Raw genomic sequence first — 21,432 nt, 5'->3', positions numbered from 1 at the left:
ATTTGCAGGAGGAACTGGTTGAAAGCATTCAGAAGAAAATGGACAAACTGAAGGAAGAGAAAAAGGAGCTGACTAATGAGCTGGAGGAGACAGAATCACTTGGAAAAGAGGTACAGACACGGGGGTTACATGGTGGTCACTGGAGGGGTAACATGCCTCTACACCGGGATAAAATCTCTCTACAAGGGGATAATATGCTTAATTTGGGGTTGTTTAACTGTTATCACACTGAGGTAGAATCTCTTTCCACTGGGGAAGAATAAAATGTCTTGACTGGGATTAAATATTACTATATTTCATTTACTTCCATGGTGCATTGGGGATTTAAGTGATGTTACATGTATGAAAAAATTAATATCCTCCTTATTTTTATTCCTATCTTAGGTACAGAAAGCTGTTGATAGAAAGTGCAAAACACAGCATGAGAAGGACAAGTTTAAGACTTATATTGGAGACATGGAGACGATCATACTTCTGTTGCTGAAAGTTTCAGGATTACTGGCTCGGGCGGAGAATTCCCTACAGAGTCTACCCAAAGACACAAATGAGCGAATCAAAGTAAGGGAAACAACTCATTATTAGATAGGAAAAGTAGATATTTTTCACTACATGTATTAAAATGGGATTTGATTTTTAAAAAGTCAAGAGTGCAAAATATTTTTGTCAACTTTCAGAAAATTGCAGCTGACAAGCGAGATAGAGCAAAGCAGCAACATGAAGATGCAAAGGTTTTAAAGGCAGACATTGAAAAGCGAAGCCAGCAGATAGAGGTTTTCCTTCAGGAGGCCCTGAGTGAGGATGAGTTTGGGGATTACAAGTATTACGTCAAAATGAAATCAAAACTGACAATTGAAAAACAGGAGCTGGAGGACAAGATAGCTCTGGGGGAAGAACAAATTGCAGCTCTGAAGCTGAGCATTCCAGAGAAACATTGACAGATAGGGGAGCCCCCTACATGACGAAGTGCTATATTTTGTGATATTTGACTGGCATATGCAGTACTGACAGTATTTGCTGCAGAATCAAAATGTGATTTCGATGAAACTGATTCCAGACTTTCGACTTGAAAAATTTGTGGCATTTTTGGAATCTCCCATTACTTTGCTGGTCAATTATTTGTACAGATGTGAATACAAATTTGATGTATCTGCTGTTATATATGAAGTGTGATACCTAATATATGGATATGATCTCGGATGTATGTTTTTTCATTGTTATGGAATTACATTTTGTGTCATTTAGGGACAGCAGTTCTAGAACATAAACTGCTTGTTATGAACAAAGATAGTATCATTAACTGTACACAAATTTTGACATAAGCTCTCATTGATATTTTGAAAAGTAATCTCTCCACATGCTGCAACAGGTACTGCAAAGAGTTGTTCAGTTGGTGCTGTCAAAATGAAGCTCAAACTTTGTTGTACAGAGAAGTAAATCATGTAGTTATTGTGATGTCAATGGGTTTGTTAATGTTATAAGCTGTTAAGAATTGTGCGAGAGAGAAACAGATGTGTATAGGAGTGTGTGTGTGTGTGAATTTAATCATGTGATTTGTGTGACTGTGTAAGTGTGTGTTATTTATTACATTTTTAGTTGATCACGCCACACATTTGATGTTCAAACCTGTAACATTGAATCATATCAGTACTTAAGTACTGCTTTCATTACATGAGGTATATTGGTAGATGACAAACATTTAAACCAACCAAGAATCATATCAACCAAAATCATTCCAAAGGAAACTATTGTAGGTCATTCCATAGTATAAAAACAGCAAAATACGCAAATAAACTGCAAATTGGAGATAATAATGAGTATTTTGGTACATGTAGCAGCTTTTTGAACATATTATTGAGAAAGTGAGCATTGAATGTGAAGAGTGGACATAATATTTTGTTATATAAATGCAAGTATTATATATTTTATGATGATTGCAATTTACATTGATACATACCGTTAAAATATGTTTCCATAGAAATAAAAAATGGTGTGTGAAAAAGAAAATTTCTTTCTTTCTTTCTTTCTCTTTTGTTAAATATTTTAGATATAGTAAAGCCTTTACTTCTGGTAATACTAGGCACCATGCTATGAATTGTAATGAGAAAAACATTGAAGTTGAAGGGGAATTTATAGTGCTATACAGGGGGTGAATGTTGATGTTGAACAGAAAGAATAACCTGCTTTGAGTTGCACTTTACCAAATTTTAAAATAATTAGAATTATTAATGTAAAACTTTAATCATTGACATTATTCAAATTTGAGTCACATTCAAATGACCCGATTTAATTTGACATTACATGAATTGCATGCATTCTTGGGAATTCATACTACCTTTAAGGTATTTATAATTACTTCATCACATGCAAGGGGGTAAAAGTTGCAATTGCATGTATTTTCAGATGGCCCACAAAATGGATGTTAGTTTCTCAAGCACTGCTGTATTACTACTTAGACTATTGAAAAACTTAATTTTCTGTACATATGTAAACTTATACACATTTTTGACTTCCCAGAACCACTGAGTCATTTTCAACTAAACTTGCCATAAATTAAAGGCATCATTAGGAAAAGGGATTGAAAATTGTTCAAATAAAGGCTCACACCTCTAAAGGGGAGATAATTAAGAAATAGTGAAAATATGGTGGCATCTTTTAAATATCTTTTTCTTAACCACTGGACCATTAAATGCAAAACTTATGTGAATGCTTCCTTAAAGAATGTGGATTCCCAGGGGTAGGGTGGGACCACAATATGTGATCAAAGTTTTAAAAATGGATATGTTTGAAATGTCAAAAACAGCAGGGCCTTGCCTAGCCATTAGGTCTCCTCCCTTTCAGGAGGAGGCATTGTTTTTGTGCTTTCTATCTGTCCCTTTGTCTGTCACATAATCTTGTGAACACTTCTCCTATATGGCTTATTGGACAAACTTGAAACTTTGTACAATGCTTCATTGTCATTTGTAGATGTGCATATTGTTGGGACAGGAGGAAACAATTATTTTCCTAAAATTTATAGTGGATCAAAGAGGAGTGGAGGATGTAAAATAGCTTGTGAACACTTCTCCAATAGGGCTTATCGGATAGGTTTGAAACTTTGTACAATGCTTCATTGCCATTTGTAGATGTGCATATTGTCAGGACAGGAGGATCCAATTATTTTCCTAAAAGTTATAGTGGATCTAAGAGGGGTGGAGGATGTTAGAATAGTTTGTGAATGCTTCTCCTATATGGCTTACCTGATAAACTTGAAATTTTGTACAATACTTTAATGCCATTTTCAGATGTGCATATTGTAGGGACAGGAGGATCCAATTGTTATCCTTAAAGTTATAGTGGATCTGAGGGGTGGAGGGTGTAAAATAGTTTGTGAACACTATGTGGCTTATCAGAGTTCATAATGTGCATGTTCCTGCTCATGCTTTCTCCTCCATACCATGCAGTACATTAAGGGAAGGAGGTTTCATTTGGAGCACTTCCAATTTGGGGAGACATTTGTTTTTCATAAAAACAATCTCTAGTATTTATATGTGTCCTCAGGTAGTGCAGATTCAATTTAGTTAAAATCATGACAGTGGTGGGTAGGATGGAACCACAATAGGGGATCAAAGCTTTATATTGAAATATGCAGGACAAAACCTTAATATATTTTTCTAGAGAGCAACAGGGCCATGATTAGTTAAATCAAAATGCAAGCATTCTCAGGAAGTGCAGAGTCAAATCCATTCAATCTGTTGCTCCAGGAGGTTGGATGAGGCTACAATAGGGTAACAAATTTTACATGGGAAAATATAACAAAAAGGCGTTAACAATCTTTTTGGCATAATCAGTCATGTTAATAGGCAGGCGTCCTCAGGTTGTTCATATTAAAATTTGTTTAAATAAATGTTCCTAAGTGTAGGGTAGGGCCTCAATGGGGGTTAAATTGAAAGTTTTACATGGGAGGTATGGGCACATTAGCAGGATATGATCAGCAATGCGTGTATTAGGCCGAGTATGCAAGCGTTCAGATTAAAGTTTATTTAAATCCTGACCAGTTTTAGAGGGGTGGAGGGTAGGATGGAGCCTCCATAGGGGATCAAAGTTTTTCATCAGAATGATTTTGTTTTAAATTTTGTTCTCATGAGCAGAAGTGCCAGGATTAGATATATCAATATGGAAGCATCCTCAGATAGTGCAAATTCAAGCTTCTTCAACTCAATGCTTTGAGAGTAGGTCTAGGCCACAATATGGGGTCAGAATTTTACATGAAAATGTAGAGGGAAGAATTTAAAAATCTTTTTTATAAAAATAATATGGGGTTAGGATGGGGATAAAATTGAAGATAAAATTTTACATGAATATAGGAGAATATACGACACCCCTACGTTGTGTCGATTCAAGTTGGGTTAAGTCTTGATCCTGTCTGACTTAAGCAGGTCATAATATGGGTTAAAAAATTTTCATGGGAACAATGAAGGTAAAACGTTTTTTTTAATCTTCCTCTGGAAAACGGGATCAGGCTGACTCATGTGGGCAGTGAGGGCCATGAGTCTCTTGTTAATCCAAAAGTGTTTTATGAAAGCAAAAGTTCATTTAATTGGTAAAATAATTATTTTATGCATTATCTTTTATAAACAAGTGTGTAAAAAAGGTAGTTTACATTTAACAGAGACTAAACGAAATTTTAAACATCCTTTGATTTCACCAATATCCAATATGGTCATGCAAAAATGTTCAATGGAACTGAATTACTACAAATAGTGATTCCATGGCAACTACTACAAATGATGATTCCATGGAAATCTTTTGGTACATGTGTGTAAAACTTGCTCAAGTCTCTATATTGTTTTTAAAAATGTTTGCCGACTCCATGCTGTCTGTGATATTTTAATTCTACATGTATATGCATGTTTTTGAAGAGGATCAAATAGAAATTAAGACTTAATGAATATAATCAGCAAATTTTTGTTACTTTCAATTTTCTCCTAAATATGAATTAGACTATGGAAAAAGCTTTTCCACAACATGGATATATCAATTTATTTTTTATAGTTCAACCATCACTTTTTGTGTCGTGCAGATCGTAATTGATTATTCAAATCGTTAAGTTGGTCAAATATTACAAAATGCTAAGATAGTTTGTAGTGTTTTATTTGTAATCAACAAAAATCTAGCCTTTAACAAACATGTTCATAAAGTAAAAACAGGTAAATACTTCAATTATACAGGTATGTGGGTCTATTCCAATTTAAGCCAAGTAAAAGAGATTCATTCAGTCCCAGATTAGGGTTTACATGCACATCTATGCTTGAAACTTTAAATTGCAACAATTAAATACACAGACATAATATAAATATTCATGAAAAAGATATCTGATATCGCTTTTTTTCAATAGTATCTTTCAATTCTTTAATAAATTAACATCTTTGTAGAGTAAGAGTTGTTTCCCTTCAAAACAAATTATTTCCAACTGAAGATAAAATCCTTATGTTGACACTTCAGCAGTTGAAGAGACTTCTTTCTTCCTCCGAGATTTCAATAGATTTTTAAGGTAAAATTCCCCTACAAAGAAAACATGACACCTTACAAGATATTCAACATTCGTACACATCATTGTATATATAATTTACCATAACATTTTCTAATGTAAATACATGTACATGCATCTCCACAGTCATTTAACGACATTAACATTTTCTTTTCATGAAATGGAGAAAAGTAGGCGACAACAGTACTGTAAACACGGAAATATCCACGAGTTGTTGTTTATTCATGTAGAGAACTACAAACCTGCTTTGTATGAAGACCTAACCAGAGGCCCACTGGCTGTGTAGGCAAAGCCCAGCTTGTTGCCCACCTCTTCCCAGTACTTAAACTTGTCTGGATGAACATACTCTTTGACCTTCAAATGACGTTTTGTTGGCTGCATATACTGACCCAAGGTCACACAATCAACATCAATCTTCCGTAAATCTGATGAAAATCAAAATACAGCAGAGTTTACATATCACAAAGTTTTTCTGCCAACCTTTAATATCTTTTAGATTTAAAGTACAAGTATGTAACATGGAAATTTCTAAAATTGTAAGAGTGTAGCTATTTACAGTACCTTCCATGACTCTCATAATCTGGTCGTCAGTCTCCCCAAGTCCCAGCATTACAGACGTCTTGGTTACAAGGTTTTGCTTGTTTGATTTCACAAACTTGAGTACATTTAAGGATTGTTTGTAATTTGCTCTGGGGTCTCTGACCAACCTTTCAAGAATAAATAGATACATCTAGATAACTGGAAAAAACCCAGCAACAGTATCTAATCACTGTAGATTCCTAAATATAAGAGGAAATCATTATCATGTAATTTCATGAGTGGCATCACTCGCAAAATAAAATTACTCGCTTTTAATTTTTTGTTGCTAAAATACATGTAAGAACTCACGTGATTTGACGTATACGAGTCATTTTGCCATATTAAGTTCTCGCGTGAAATAAGGAATCTACAGTAATACGAGGAGAAATTTTCCATTATCCAATCAACTGATTACTCATACAAATACTTAGTCATTTAATGATGGAGAAAGCTTAAGTACCCAACAAAACCCACTTGTGCGAGTAAGCACCTCGCTCACATACAACCACTGAAAACCAACCTGTCCAATTAGTCAACTACAGATTCTTTATTTTCTTAAGCTATACAGTTCATCGGTTGTAAATACAAATATATACAAATAAGATAGTAGAGGGTGAGTAGACATACAAATACATTTTGAGGATATAAAATCAATGCATTTCAACATACATATCACAATACACGTGAATAATATGTCTCATATACAACCAATGTCGATAACATGGATCAAACCCAGGTCACAGAGGTGAGAGATGAACGCTCTGTGTTACCCACACACTCTAAAGAAAATGTGTGTGAGTTTGACCATGAAATATCCTGAGCAGACAGTCAGTAAATGCATTCTTAATATCAAATCTACACACAATAAAATGGCATTTCTAGATCTACAAAACAATCCAATGGGGATTATAATCTTACCACTGAAGATCTTCTACTGTCTCCACATTGTGGGCATATACATCTAATCCGGACTCTGCGACCTTTGCTACACAGGTCATGTCGCCACGGAAATCTGGTGTCAAGCACTCCACTAGGATATCTGATTTACTAAAATCACACAGCGTAAAGATGTTTTCATATCAACAGATCAACTTCAAATAAAACTACATGTATCAATACAAGCAAAAACCGAGCTTCATGGTATGCTTCAAAATTTTAATTTGTACATGTATATCCAATTCTAAATGCGGAATGAATGCCATAATCACAGAATCATGAACAATTGATAGCTGCAACCTAAGATTTTCATCATTTGAAACAAAAGTTAGAAAAAACTCAATTTCTTCTAACAATTAAAATGAATTTAGTTTTTAGAAATTTGAGGGTTCCATTCATGGCATGTTTTTTCCATGTTAATTAATGTTTGCTAGAACCAGTTGCTATATATTAGTTTAAGATGACATGTGCCATAACCAATACATTTTCAATTTTGCTAATATTATGGAAGGGCCAATTTTCATGGATTGTTATCATATAAATCTTACATTTCAATGTTGTTTGAAATTTGTGGGATAGGGGTTATTCATGAAATCCACAAAAATTAATATAGTCTGTTACATCAAAGTTGTGTAGAGGTAAATCTATAGTGAATGTGATGTTTTAAAATAGTCCACAATAAATGTCAAACTATTCACTAAACTCAGCATAGAAATGTGTTCTAAAATGTCATATGTAAAATGCAAGAAATACTTTACTTCTTTTTGATTTCTCTAACTGTTTCTGCAAGGTGGGCAGCTCCACCATCAGGAAGATCTATCAAGGAAGAACATGAAATCTAAATTCATGACGAATGTCTTGTAACATTAGAAAAGAAAAATGGCTGCCATTCATATACATACGATTCAATTCTACTGTAATATTAGACATGTATCCTATGTTGAACTCAATTCAGAACATGATGGGCCACAACTTTCATCATGCACTTACATTTACCCTTGTAGAACATTGAATCCAAATCTTGGCCCCACTCTGGCCTGTGTGGGTCATGGTGTGAACAAACCTTAATCCACACTTCTTTAGGATTAACAAACAGTGATCAATCTTATAAATCCTATTAAAAACACAAATTGAGAACAGGGCAAACATGGACTTCTGGAAATACCAGAGGTCAGATCAGATGCCTAGGATGAGTAAGCATCTCTTGTTGACTGGACACACCCACTGTGAGCCCTCAATCTAAATCAGGTAAACGGAGTAATCCATAGTGAAAATCATTATGAAAAGAACAAACTCACAATTGGTATGAAATACATCAGACAACATTCGACCTACCATATATACTCACCTATAAGTCGGAATTTAGGGAGCTAAAAATTGGTTCAAAACTCTATATCCAACTTATAGGCGAGTCCTAAGAAGATCAGCATTTTTCTGGACAGTGTAATGTATAGTATTTTTTAACAACTTTGTACCCCGATGATTATCATGATTAACGTTGACTGGATATATTATATTATTCGTGTATTCTAGGATTATATGCATAAAGTACAAGTATTTATATATTTTATTGATTTTATTCATCTTAAGTGTATTTATTAAAATTGATTTGTTGATAAAATGAACAAGAGGTACTGTGAGCAATGCTCACTAAGAATACCCCCTGCTTACCCCAATCTCCCAAAGGGTGTTGTTAATAGATATAAATTACCTCTTTCCTGAGTGTAAAAATATGGTATGCCTTTGTAGAAGAAAATGGAAGATATAGTCCGAACACAAATCCATGGCATAAACCTATAATTTTGACCTTGAGATCAAAGGTCAAGGTCATAAAGAGGTCATGAATGTACATGACACATAGTCTCATGGTGATACACACGTTTTATGGTATGACTATGTCAAAACCCTATAATCAATTTTGACCTTGAGGTCAAAGTTCAAGGTCATATAGAGGTCATGAAGGTACCCGACACATCGTCTCATGGTGATACACTCATGTTTCAAATATGAAATGCCTATGTCAAAGAACAAAGAAGTCATGACCCTGACACAAATCCATTGTAAAAAACTTTAATTTTGACCTTGAGGTCAAGGTCATATGGAGGTCATGAAGGTACATGACACATCGTCTCATGGTGATACACTCATATGTCAAATATGGTATGCCTATGTTGAAGAACAAAGAAGTTATGGCCCTGACACGAATCCATTGTAAAAAAAAACACTTTAATTTTGACCTTGAAGTCAAGGGTCAAGGTTATATGGAGGTCATGAAGATACTCGACACATCGTCTCATGGTGATCCACCTGTGTGCCAAATATGGTATGCCTAAGTCAAAGAATAAAGAAGTTATGGCCCGGACACAAATCTGCACAGACAGACAGACGGATAGACAGAGTGATTCGTATATACCCCCCCCCCCCCCCTGAACTTCGTTCGGGGGGTATAATAAATATCGGCGCATTTCACAAAATGTTATTTGAAACAGAGGTGAAAATGTTAGAGCATTGGTTTGAAATTGTCAACCGACTCTTGAAAAAAGTTATACCAACTTATTAGCAGATCATTGGCAAATCCCTCCAAAATAGGCTACAAAATATACAACCGACTTATAGGCAAACCAACCTATAGGCGAGTATATGCGGTAATGAGATACGTATTTGCAAATAAGATCATCATAATGACCATAGAATTTGCAAGATGCTGACTTGAATAAAGATTGCTGAAACTCTGATATATCAACTTATTTGGCAGTGGCCTGCCTAAGTCTAGAAATTCATTATATGCAGAACATGCTATCAAATCAGTTAGAAGACATTCAGTAAAACATCCAAATATGGAACAGATGTGGAAGACTACATGTAGAGTCTTTTATTTCAAGTTCACTGGGATGTATCAAATAGACGTATGAATGAAAATGAATATTGTTTATAGATGACATGTTGGTGTATCTAAACATCAAATTTAAGTCACAGCAAGAGATTTCTTCTCCTATACAAGTTTTTGAAGAAAAAAACTGCCTCATAAGAATACAAAACAAGGTCAGTTGATAGAGGAGCACAATTTGGAAATTCCAACAGACTGTTGGAAGAGCTGATCACCAAAGGCTACATAGATATTATCAATAAGGAACTCCAGCATCTTTTTAATATCAACTTCAAAGTACTTAAGCATACAATCAGAATGATTTTTAACAAAATATTTTTAGGGATGACTGATAACAAGGTCTGAATGTATGAAGAGGCAGATGTCTATGATGTCAAAAAGCATAGTCTTTAATCTATCATGAGGAATAGTGGTGTAAAGTATTGAAAAGTCGTACATATTGATTCGATTGATTTTGGAAAAGTTATTTATGATCTAAAATTTACTAAAAGTTCTTAAAATTTTTTAAGAATAAGATTTAAAATAAGAAATTATTACATCTAACAAACAGAAAAAAAATTGACAAATAAATCTTGAGATTTAAAGGATTATGAAGCATGAAGAGAAAGATACACCAGGTGCAGATGATGCAGTAACATTTCATGTAGATGTCAGATAAACCTAGTATAAATGATGCAGTAAAATGTCTGTATAGCAAACATTATTGTAATATCCACATGGTAAAAACAAAATAACATGCCCTACCAAAGAACATGGAAATCTATTAAAACGAATTCAACAGAACTGGAAACTTTTGAGATCAATAACTAGCCATGGCTTTGGGAATACAAATATTGAATATCAATAACAATTCATACTGTTATGAGTAATTAAAGTTATCTTTCTAAGTTTCTTGGCTGTCACTAGCATTACAAGAGGTCCATGGCCCATTTTGCTCACCTGACCCATCTTGGCCCCACTGTTGTTCAGCTGTTGTATTTATAAGATTCTTTTAAAACTTTATTCTCATAAACATATTTAACCCAATATATTGGCCCCAACCGGGCCCCAAAGGTCAACCATGATACAATTTTGACAATGATCATGGTATAAAATTTAATGTCTTGCCATAAGGAATATACATACAAAATAAAAGAACCCTACCTTAAACAGTTCAGGATATATTGCCTAGGTTAACTTTATTAAGAGTAGGTCAAAATCAATGGTCAAAGTTACAAGTTCAAAGACTTTGGTACCAAAAGAAAGGTCCAGTCACAAGGAATGCATACACAAAACATGAAAGATATTTTACTCCCCATTCAAAAGTTATGAGCAAGGTTAAAGTTTTGCTTAAAGTTTTTGAGTTTGAGTCAAACTTATAGGTCAAGAGGTCAAAGATTATGGTATGAAATTTTAAAAGGTCTTGCCATAAGGAATCAATATGCAAAATATGAAAGCCCTACCTTGAATTGTTCAAGAGATATTGTCTAGGTTAAGTTTTAAAAGTATGTCACCCCTGAGTGCCATGATTTGAACAAACTTGAGTCTACACTACTTGCTGATTATTGAATATTAACATGACTAATCAGCACTGAGGCTGTTGAGAAGAAATAGCCATACATTTTTTTATAAAGTCACTTATTTTGCCTCTCACTAACATAACCACCTGGACAACAAAGCAATTTTCTGTATCTGTAGAGGTTATTTACTATGTAGTATTTACTTCACAGAACCAAAACAAAAAGCCTAACCTACCATCTCTGTCCACTGAAGTCAATACTACATAGTCTAGTCCCCATGAGGTGATGGCCTTGGCTGTGTTAACTGGTTCCATTGGATCAGGTGGTGGGGGATTTCTAGCAGTTTTCACTGAACAAAACCTGCAGCCCCTTGTGCATGTGTCACCCAATACCTTGTAAACATAAAGAGATAAAAAAAAATTTCAACTTTTTTCAATATATCTTCTCTTGCAGCCAAAATCTTCGGTTCAATATCATATATTTGATGATTACCTAAATAGCATAGCATATATGATAACAATATTAAGCTTTCATTAAAAATCCATTTTTCCCCAAGACATGAATAGGGCCAGTCTTTATCACAGTTTCCATGGTGCTAATCAGATGCTGGTCAAACAGACTTCCCAAGAATGACAGACCAGTCCATCACAGAGTAACCTCCAGCTGAATCCAGTACCCATTTACTGCTGAGTGGTCTAAGACAAAGCTGATAAAGTGCCTTGTCACAACATAAAGCATTAAGAGACCATGCTGGGTTCAAACTCACAACTATTTCATTCCCTGTCTGCCCCACTTTTACCACTGTGCCACAAGGTCTACTAACTTCTCATTAATCTTACCATAATAGTTGCAGTTGCCGTCCCTTTAGCTCCACCCCAACATTCTCCTATGTTTGGACATTTTGCCTCCTCACAAACCTGTAGTGAACACATTAAAAAAAAAACTCACCAGCATCTATATTCATAATGCATTCATTAAGCTTATTTCATAGAGTAAACAGAATTTGTTTAATTCAAATGGTGACATACAATTTAATTGCTGATCAGCAATAATCAAACAGTTTACACTATAAAAATTGGATCTGTTTATTAGTTTAAAAGAATTAAATCATAATGAATGAAATTATATTTTGGAACAATTTATGATACTGGTACACGTAAATCTTGGTTTTCAAATTTTGACAAATTCATACAATATAACCTGATGTGGAACCATTCATGCTTTTTCATAATCCACTTTGTGGGTTATAAAGATATAGAGCCTACATTGTATAAACTAGTCAAAGTTTAACTACCGTAAGTTTAATAATAAAACATCACTGTTCCTTACTGTGTGAAGATTTAGATCTCTCAAGTTTTCTTTCAGTTTGTGATAATCTTTTCCCATTGCAACATCTGTTTTTAGCCATTTTGGAAGTCTTAATCTGCAATATAAAAAATCAAAATACATTTACATGAAGACTGGCATTACACTATAAAATACATAAATGTAATATTTTCATAATGTGATATATACCATGCATCATATATAAATAAAACCTTGATAGCTGTTTCATTTATAAGTATAGCTATTGTCTATCAAATCTTATCTTATGGGCTATTCATTTCAATGACTGAAGCATGGGAAAATTTGTATCCACTACAAATGATACGGTCTAGAATACTTATAAATGTATTATCTGATCAATGTTATAAATATCGCATGACCAATTCTCAGCTAAATGAATTTATATTAGGTTCTGTCCACCAATGATGACACCCAAACATGAGGGTTTCCTTCAACAACTCACTACACATTTCATTGTATATCTCATCAATATGATAAGTGTCTAGCATTTTTTTATACTAGTAATTGCCTAATGGAAATATGATCTTGCTTTTAATTGTGAGAATGTAAGTAAAACTACTGTGGGGAAATACTATCTCAGGGCTCACATTGAACAGAAATTTTGTGTCGCTACCTGAAACGCCAATTCGTTTATATTGAAATATTTGTTATATATTTGATATATTACTCAAATATCAATCATTTATATCAATATGACTGTACTGAAGAAATTTCTGAGTATACAAATTTTGTCCATTTAGTTTCCATTGATACATACACACTGTAGTGTAAACCGTATCTGTGTGATTTACACTTCACCTTTCTCCTTTTTTCCTCCTGATGTTTCCTGATTCAGGCTTCGTATCCCCATGGATAAAGTCCCCCAGATCAGGGCCATCTGCTATTTTCTTTTTCTGTTCTTCTGACAATGTTGCATAGAATTTGCTGAATGGCGTACAAGTACTTTCAGATATCTATAAAATAAAAGAATATTGAAAGACTTTTAATAACTGTATCTTCCTTTACACGTAGTGTAATAAACGTGTAGTGTTATAAAGTGTTTGGAAGTAACCTTGATTAGGCCTACCTCAATACTTTAAATCTAAGTACATGCACACACAGACATAATATACATATAGTAAAATATAATGAAAACATCACAAAGGTGATCAAGTATACTTGACTAGTTTATGTAATTCTGCAGAAGTGTAATAATATACTCCTAAAGAATCAAGAAACTAGTCAAGTATAATCAGCTGATTTTATATATATATATATATTTTAATTTTTTTTGGGGGGGGGACAACCTATCCCTTCTTCAGGATGAAAGAATATTTACATAGAAAAGTAAGGAAACTAAAACTACAACTAAACTACAAAAGCTTATAAGAAACAAAACGTCTACATATTAAAATTATTGAGAGTAATATGTGGCAATAAAAAAGTTTGATCCCATCGAGCATCAAGACTAAACTGAACTAATCAGTCCTATGCTGGATCAAGTCAAAAACAAAGCTTTGTTTTGTTTGTTGTAAGCTTTTGTAGTTTAGTTGTAGTGTTAGATTCCCTACTTTTCTATGTACTAAATATTCTATCGTGGTGAATTCGTTATATTGCCACCCCTGCTGTATTGCCCAAATTGATCTTGAACTAAAGTTGGCGGTACCTCGAATTACCGAAATGCCCGTGATTTATCGAAATGTCCCATAAAACTACCGAAATGCCCCTTCCAACGTATAAATTAAAACATATTTAGTTTATATATGTTCAATTTTGATAAGAAAATGCCAAATTGTGGTTGTAAATATATAAAATTATGTTCAATTCTCGCATTACCGATGTTTCAAAGAACGATAACTCTAGCAAAATCTTGTGGCCTATGTGCTTATTTGAGGAGTTATCACCGAAGTTTTTGTCCCTATAATTATCGTATCCCCCCCCCCATAATACTTGTTTGAATTATTTATTGTATCATACATCACTTTGTGTAATACATGGATAAATATGTTATTTTCTGTCATATACATACATTCGAGACTAATTAATTTTGTATACATGCACATGATTGAAATATTTTTCAAACGGTAAATGTTTACGTTTTGTGAACAGTTGATTCATCAGGACAGGCATTTTCTTATCAAAATTGAACATATATAAACTAAATATGCTTTAATTCATACGTTGGAAGGGGCATTTTGGTAGCTTTATGGGGCATTTCGGTAAATCACGGGCATTACCGTAATTCGGGGTACCACAAAAGTTGACAATATATCAAGGGGGCACAGTATATATACATAATGTGAACAGCAGTGTCATCTGTCGAAGTGCACATTAATTGCTAGAACATGCCGAAGTTGGATGTGAATCTCCAGCCATGAATTATTAAGGACTTCTCCGAAATTCGGTGATGGCGTCAGTCCAAATATCCTGCCGAGCCAAATATCAGCTGAGATTCAAAGATACATTAAATGAGAAGCCGATTGACAAAACAATGGACAAACAACAAAGTCCTAATATATACAAGAAATTGTATATTCATTACCAACTATGGTTTATGCTGAGGACAGAAACAAAAAGAAATCTAATTACATAACTCAGAGAATTGTGTCACTATTTGCAGAGGACAGACTGGAGGATATTCAAGTTATCAGAAAACTCTTAAGATTACATTTCACTTTGAGAAGTTTTGTATATTATTGAAACAAATATATGTATTGATGAAAAAAAATATGCATCATACTATTTGAGATACCCTCGAAATAGCCAAATAACGTTGGAAAAGCTTGTGTCGTCTCACAGCTGACATTTTCAGGTGTGACAGGTGTGAGGCAGTTCGATCAAGTTCTATTCGCACAAATATTTTCATTATTTGTATAAAATTTACTTTCCCCCCAGAACATATAATCATTAATATCCTCCAGCATTATATATACATATATTGATTATTTCAAGTTATAAAAATTTGTCTTGGAGATATCTTTATTTACTTGTATTGATAACCCAAATATGTTCAAGTTAATGTTTCTGCAACAAAGGACAACAAAGGTAGACGTACCAAAGCATCACTTCGCAAAGCTACATTTACAGGTGCGTAATGTTTGTTTTTAAAGATGTAATTCCCCTAGTCAATCAAAGTAAAACATGTATGATAGTATTTCTAATGAATGCATATCAAGATATTACTTCATTCAAAGCATTTCCAGATAAAATGCACCCAAACAAAGCGATTGACCTATCTGCACAACCAGCTGTGTTCACCGTGCGATATGGTTTGCTCTGTTGTAGCACACAATGAAACAGTACTTCATGTATTCATATTTATATTACGTCTATGATCATGGCCACGTTTTATAAAAGAAGTCTCAACTAAGACCGAAATCTTCTTTTGCAATTTATCTTAACGTTTATTAAATTGTGATTTTAAGGTGAAAAAGAATTTAGTTATGTAATTTCACTAAATTAACTAAGTTGAACAGCAGTGTCAGTGAAATATCCACGTAATGAATTTTCAAAGATGCATACAATCAGCAACAGTGTGCAAATTAAGTAATTTAAATTACTCATTTAGTTCAGAGGGTAGTTTACAGGGCTTTCTGCATATCTCTAGTTCATTTTAAAACCAATCTTGACAAAATTTTGTGATTGGGAAAATCACATTTTAATTTTGAGGGAAAATATGACCATCTTCTTGTTTGGAATAGTCTTCTATCAGTCCCAGTCAGAGAATATAGACAACCAAAGACTTTAATTTTTAAGTACAGTTTGAAAATATCGGTGAGGCCGTAACTTTACTAGAAGTTATATACACTTTTTGCATGACTTTTTAGCTAAATAATTAAGAAAGATATAAAACATTTTAAATGTCTTCTGTATTTGTGTATTTAGTTACCACATGCAGTTGAGAATAAATTTTTAAAAATCTGCTGTTTTATATATATATACATATTATTTGGGGGTACCTGTAAAGTACGAAACAAAACGAAACCTACCGAAACGAAACAAAACAGATTGTATATCCGAACTCTTTTAATTATTATAATTTAAAATGGTATCTTAGGCCCCTGTGAAAGTTACCACATATAAATCAAATTTGCCTTCCCTTTGATGAAGGCTTTCGGCTTGACTGATACAATTTGAAAATTTTAAAAGTTGGAAGGGGGGTTGAGTAAGCAAAAAGTACATATCCGAAGTTGATTAAATACCATGTGCAATTAGTTTCAGATCCAAAAATTTCAGAATGGAGGGTTACAGTCTCACAGCTCAGAGGTCTGGGAAAACACACTAAATGAGGGGTGGGGTCGACAGCGTTAGATCCGCCTTTGGGCATAAATACATGTTTTAGTATTTTTTGCTGTAAAGACAAATCTATGTATACATGTGGATATTGTGTATTTGTATGTAGTATGGATTCTGAGTATGTCCTCCCGTTCTCTTTGTAATTTCTGCTTCCCTTGTTCATAATCCTTTTGACTTTACAAAATGCTGACCTCCGTCACCTCCTCCTGATATTATTGCATTAAATAAAATTCCGTCCCGTTTTCAATTCCCCATCTTAGCAACACCCCAAATGTATTGAGTTATCTTTAGACTCACTACATATCAATAATAATTTTTAATAATTGCATTCATATAATATGGTATACTATTTAATTTTGTCCATTATTGAAAGTACTCGCACCTCAGACTGTCCTCAGCAGTTAGAGATAAAATAAGAAGTTAAGAGCTCTTCCTGCTTTCAACTTTCTCAGACACGAGCTTCTTCAAACAATGTATCTATGACCAAAGGCGGATCCAAAGCCGGTGACCCCACCCCTCGTTTAGTGTGTTTCCCCAGACCTCTGAGACTGTAACCCTCCATTCTGAAATTTATGGACCCAAAACTAATTGCACATGGTATTTAATATCAACTAATCAACTTTGGATATGTACTTTTTGCTTACTAACCCCCCCCCCCCCCCTTCCAACTTTTAAAACTTTGTATCAGTCAAGCCGAAAGCCTACATCAAAGGGGAGGCGAATTTTATTTATGTGTGGTAACTTTCACAGGGGCCTAAGATACCATTTTTAATTATTATAATTGAAAGAGTTCGGTCATACAATCTGTTTCGGTAGGTTTCGTTTCGGTGGGTTTCATTTCATTTCGGTAGATTTCATTTTGTTTCGCACTTTACAGGTACCCTATTATTTGGTGTGTTTAAAAAGCATCAGATTGCAGAGCATTGCTTCAACAATTTTAAATGCTTCTAAATTAACATCCCTAAATTATCTATTACTATAGAGCAATGCTTATCCTTGAAATCACCAGCATGCAGTCAAGACCTGCACAAAAATTTGAAATGCTCATTGCCTATGGCCATTGAGCACACTTGTTATCACTGCCATTTTTATTTTGCACACTGTTACTGATTGTATGCATCTTTGACAATTCATCACATGGATATTTCATTGATAGTCCAGAATGAACAGATTATAAGTAATGCACTTTCAGTGCACACAGCTTAGGTATACCTGTGCAATCAACATCTATTTGTTTTTAGCTCAACTGAGCCATAGGATCAATCATGTTAGCTTTTCTGATCAGGACAGTGTTTTTTTTAGGGTCTATAGGGGCCTGAATAAGGCATCATACCCAATGCTATAAAGCAGGTATTTTGCCCAATTTTTTGCTTTAAAATTCCCCAAAATATCGAAGCAGGGTTGTCTTTTTCTTCATAAATCTCCTTCACAGGCCCACAGATTACAATTTTTTTCTTAGAATTGTTAAGTAAAACAACTTTTTATTGGATTCTGCTTATTTAAATGAGGTAAGCTTTGGCTAATTAGAAAGAATCCAATTATACCTTAAATGCACTGGTTGTAAAAAAACCCAAAAAACAACAACAAAAAACAGAAAAAAGTCTTCTTCACAAGAACCACAAGTCTACAATATGCCAAACTGATATGCAAGTATTCTAACATAGTAAGCATTCAAGTTTCAATGTTTTTCTAAACCCTTTTTAAAAAAGCAATTTGTAAATTTACCAAAAATTGACTGATAATTCCATGTTACTAATCAGTACATTTAATTGTATGAAGCATTACAAATGATTGAAAATAGTTAGTCTGACAAGCGATGTTACTAATCAGTACATTTAATTGTATGAAGCATTACAAATGATTGAGAATAGTTAGTCTGACAAGCGATGTTACTAATCAGTACATTTAATTGTATGAAGCATTACAAATGATTGAGAATAGTTAGTCTGACAAGCGATGTTACTAATCAGTACATTTAATTGTATGAAGCATTACAAATGATTGAAAATAGTTAGTCTGACAAGCGATGTTACTAATCAGTACATTTAATTGTATGAAGCATTACAAATGATTGAGAATAGTTAGTCTGACAAGCGATGTTACTAATCAGTACATTTAATTGTATGAAGCATTACAAATGATTGAGAATAGTTAGTCTGACAAGCGATGTTACTAATCAGTACATTTAATTGTATGAAGCATTACAAATGATTGAGAATAGTTAGTCTGACAAGCGATGTTACTAATCAGTACATTTAATTGTATGAAGCATTACAAATGATTGAGAATAGTTAGTCTGACAAGCGATGTTACTAATCAGTACATTTAATTGTATGAAGCATTACAAATGATTGAGAATAGTTAGTCTGACAAGCGATGTTACTAATCAGTACATTTAATTGTATGAAGCATTACAAATGATTGAAAATAGTTAGTCTGACAAGCGATATTTAAAAAAAATCAAAGTCCCTTCCAAAAATCAGTGTTGGCAAAAAAGTGGTCAATATGAGTATTGACCGGGCCGGTGGTCAATACTGGTTAAAACCGGTCAATACTGGTTAATACTGATTGATTGAAGATTATTTGGTCATTATAGTCTGTGTTATTTATTTTAAATGTTTAAGTGACCATTATGGTAAATACTGTAATTCATAACATGCACTATCAGTTTATATACTTATAAGTCATAATATTAAATAGTGTATAAATGACTCTGTTGAATTGGGGAAGATGTAAAAGTTTCTGTTCAAATTCCTTAGTTTAACAAGAGAACTACCTATATAAGTATTGTTTCATCAATCTTCATTTTAACTGTTGAATAAACATTTGAGGGGGTGTTTTGGTGATGTTTTCATAACAATAACAGGCACACTGGTCATCTCTGGTCCCAGCCTATGCTTATTAATACCTGTCCACTCTGCTTCCTGTGCTCAGGTAATGTCCAGTTACCTTTTATTCTTAATCTGTCCAGGTACATGTAGTAAAAGGTCTGTCTCCAATCGTCAAGCTATGCTATAGAACTGTGACCCTCTGGTTGGTACTGAAGATATTTTGGTCAGTTTCAGCAAACCAAATATATTAAACTTATGAAATTACATTTGATTATCTAATGAAAAATATTAATCAACAATTGATCCATATAATGAAAAGACTTGATTTATCTTTATCTTTATCTTTGCAAGAAATGTACAAAAATAGGAAAATGGACAGTTTAAATCGCAATTGACCAGTATTGACCACTTGAAGAGTATTGACCGGGACGGTTAAAACCGGGAGCGGTTTTGACCGCCCAACCCTGCCAAAAATAATGGAAGGGACAGTATCCAGACTCCAAGTGCCAGTGGACAACACATGCATCTCTGTATTTAATATTGCATACTGATCATATGTTTTGAGGTTAATGGTTTAAAAGAAAAATGTCAGTTTTACTGAGCGGGCAAAACCTTGTCCTAACTAGTATATATAGGAGGTGTTTATATCTCTCTTGTGTCTAAATTTTAAAAAATGATACCAATATTTTTACCATGTTACCTACTGTTATACAGTGACATTTGACCTACTTTTCAAAAGGTTGCCATAGCAACAAAATGGAAACAGATGAAGTAAACATATTGTGGCATCATTTCCAAGATGTATGGTTATGTGATATGAATATTGTTGGTAAAATCCAGACAACCAAACTGTGTTTTGTATATGAAATAAAGTTATTCCTTGTGAAAAGACCCTTTTGATTATGATGAATTTACCAATATGCATTTCATTTTACAAGATTATCTATAAGGACATTCATTATATAAGGACATTATAATTAAGGGCCCTCATATTATAGTTAGCCCATCCTTAAAAAAATGTTTGTTTGCAATTGCCGCCTGGGGGGTCTCAGACCCAGGAGAGAGGGAGTGAATTTATTTTTTATACGCCCGTCGAAGACAGGACATATTATGGTATGGCTCTGTCCATCCGAACCTTGTGGGCAGGATACAGACCAAACCATAAGATCCATGATTTTACAACTTGGTACGTTTGATAACCATGAGGAGAAGAAGATGCCAATTGTGTTTTTAAGGTCAAAGGTCAAGGTCGTAGCATCACTTAGTAGGAAACCCTTGTGGAAAGGATACAAACTGAACCCTAAGCTCCAGGATATTACAACTTGGTAAATTTGATCACCATGATAAGAAGAAGATGCCCATTGTTTTTCAAGGTCAGAAGTCAAAGGTCAAGGTCATAGTAATACTTAGTAGGAAAACCTTGTAGGCAGGATACAAACTGAACCATAAGCTCCAGGATATTGAAACTTGGTACATTTGATCACCATGATGAGAGGAAGATGCCTATTATTTTTCAAGGCAAGGTCACAGTATCACTTAGTAGGAAAACCT

At 33.9% G+C, this 21,432-nt stretch overlaps 3 protein-coding genes across 7 annotated transcripts in view; 2 read left to right on the top strand and 1 right to left on the bottom strand.

The window, feature by feature from the left end:
* Positions 1–2,004, top strand: part of LOC125678941 (protein Shroom3-like) — a 77,342-nt gene extending 75,338 nt beyond the window's left edge. For all 3 annotated transcript variants that reach the window (XM_048917757.2, XM_048917758.2, XM_056154541.1), the window contains 3 exons: positions 9–110; positions 385–558; positions 675–2,004. In XM_048917757.2, coding sequence (XP_048773714.2) covers positions 9–110; positions 385–558; positions 675–935 — 537 coding nt within the window. In that variant the 3' untranslated portion in view covers positions 936–2,004. The remainder of the gene's footprint in view (positions 1–8; positions 111–384; positions 559–674) is intronic.
* A 3,110-nt stretch (positions 2,005–5,114) lies between these two features.
* On the bottom strand, positions 5,115–15,593 carry LOC125681384 (lipoyl synthase, mitochondrial-like). Of its 2 annotated transcripts, none has more exons than XM_056154571.1 (10): positions 15,495–15,593; positions 13,574–13,728; positions 12,758–12,851; positions 12,268–12,345; positions 11,664–11,820; positions 7,801–7,858; positions 7,025–7,153; positions 6,089–6,234; positions 5,770–5,952; positions 5,115–5,541 (listed from the first exon to the last, which is right to left on the bottom strand). In XM_056154571.1, exons 1-10 carry the CDS (start codon positions 15,558–15,560, stop codon positions 5,465–5,467), a joined length of 1,143 nt encoding a protein of 380 aa, XP_056010546.1. In that variant the 5' UTR covers positions 15,561–15,593; the 3' UTR covers positions 5,115–5,464. The 2 variants fall into 2 exon arrangements, with proteins under 2 accessions (XP_056010546.1, XP_048777397.2); XM_048921440.2 differs by having other exon boundaries at positions 15,507–15,585.
* A 178-nt stretch (positions 15,594–15,771) lies between these two features.
* The window catches only part of LOC125679687 (uncharacterized), a 34,758-nt gene continuing 29,097 nt past the window's right edge, over positions 15,772–21,432 (top strand). For both annotated transcript variants that reach the window (XM_048919111.2, XM_048919112.2), the window contains exon 1: positions 15,772–15,841. The gene's annotated coding sequence lies outside the window, so the exon portion shown is untranslated. The remainder of the gene's footprint in view (positions 15,842–21,432) is intronic.

The sequence above is a fragment of the Ostrea edulis genome, chromosome 2 (assembly GCF_947568905.1).
Source record: "Ostrea edulis chromosome 2, xbOstEdul1.1, whole genome shotgun sequence".
Lineage (NCBI taxonomy): Eukaryota > Metazoa > Mollusca > Bivalvia > Ostreida > Ostreidae > Ostrea > Ostrea edulis.
This window is presented reverse-complemented; position numbering and strand designations above follow the sequence as displayed.

Coding starts and splice junctions, on each gene's coding strand:
- LOC125681384 (XM_056154571.1), bottom strand. CDS start 15,560: ATGTCAGCTGTGAGACGACACAAGCTTTTCCAACGTTATTTGGCTATT. Junction 13,729..15,494: donor TTTCGAGGGTATCTCAAATA/GTATGATGCATA, acceptor TTTATTTTATAG/ATATCTGAAAGTACTTGTAC. Junction 5,953..6,088: donor GATTATGAGAGTCATGGAAG/GTACTGTAAATA, acceptor GATTTTCATCAG/ATTTACGGAAGATTGATGTT.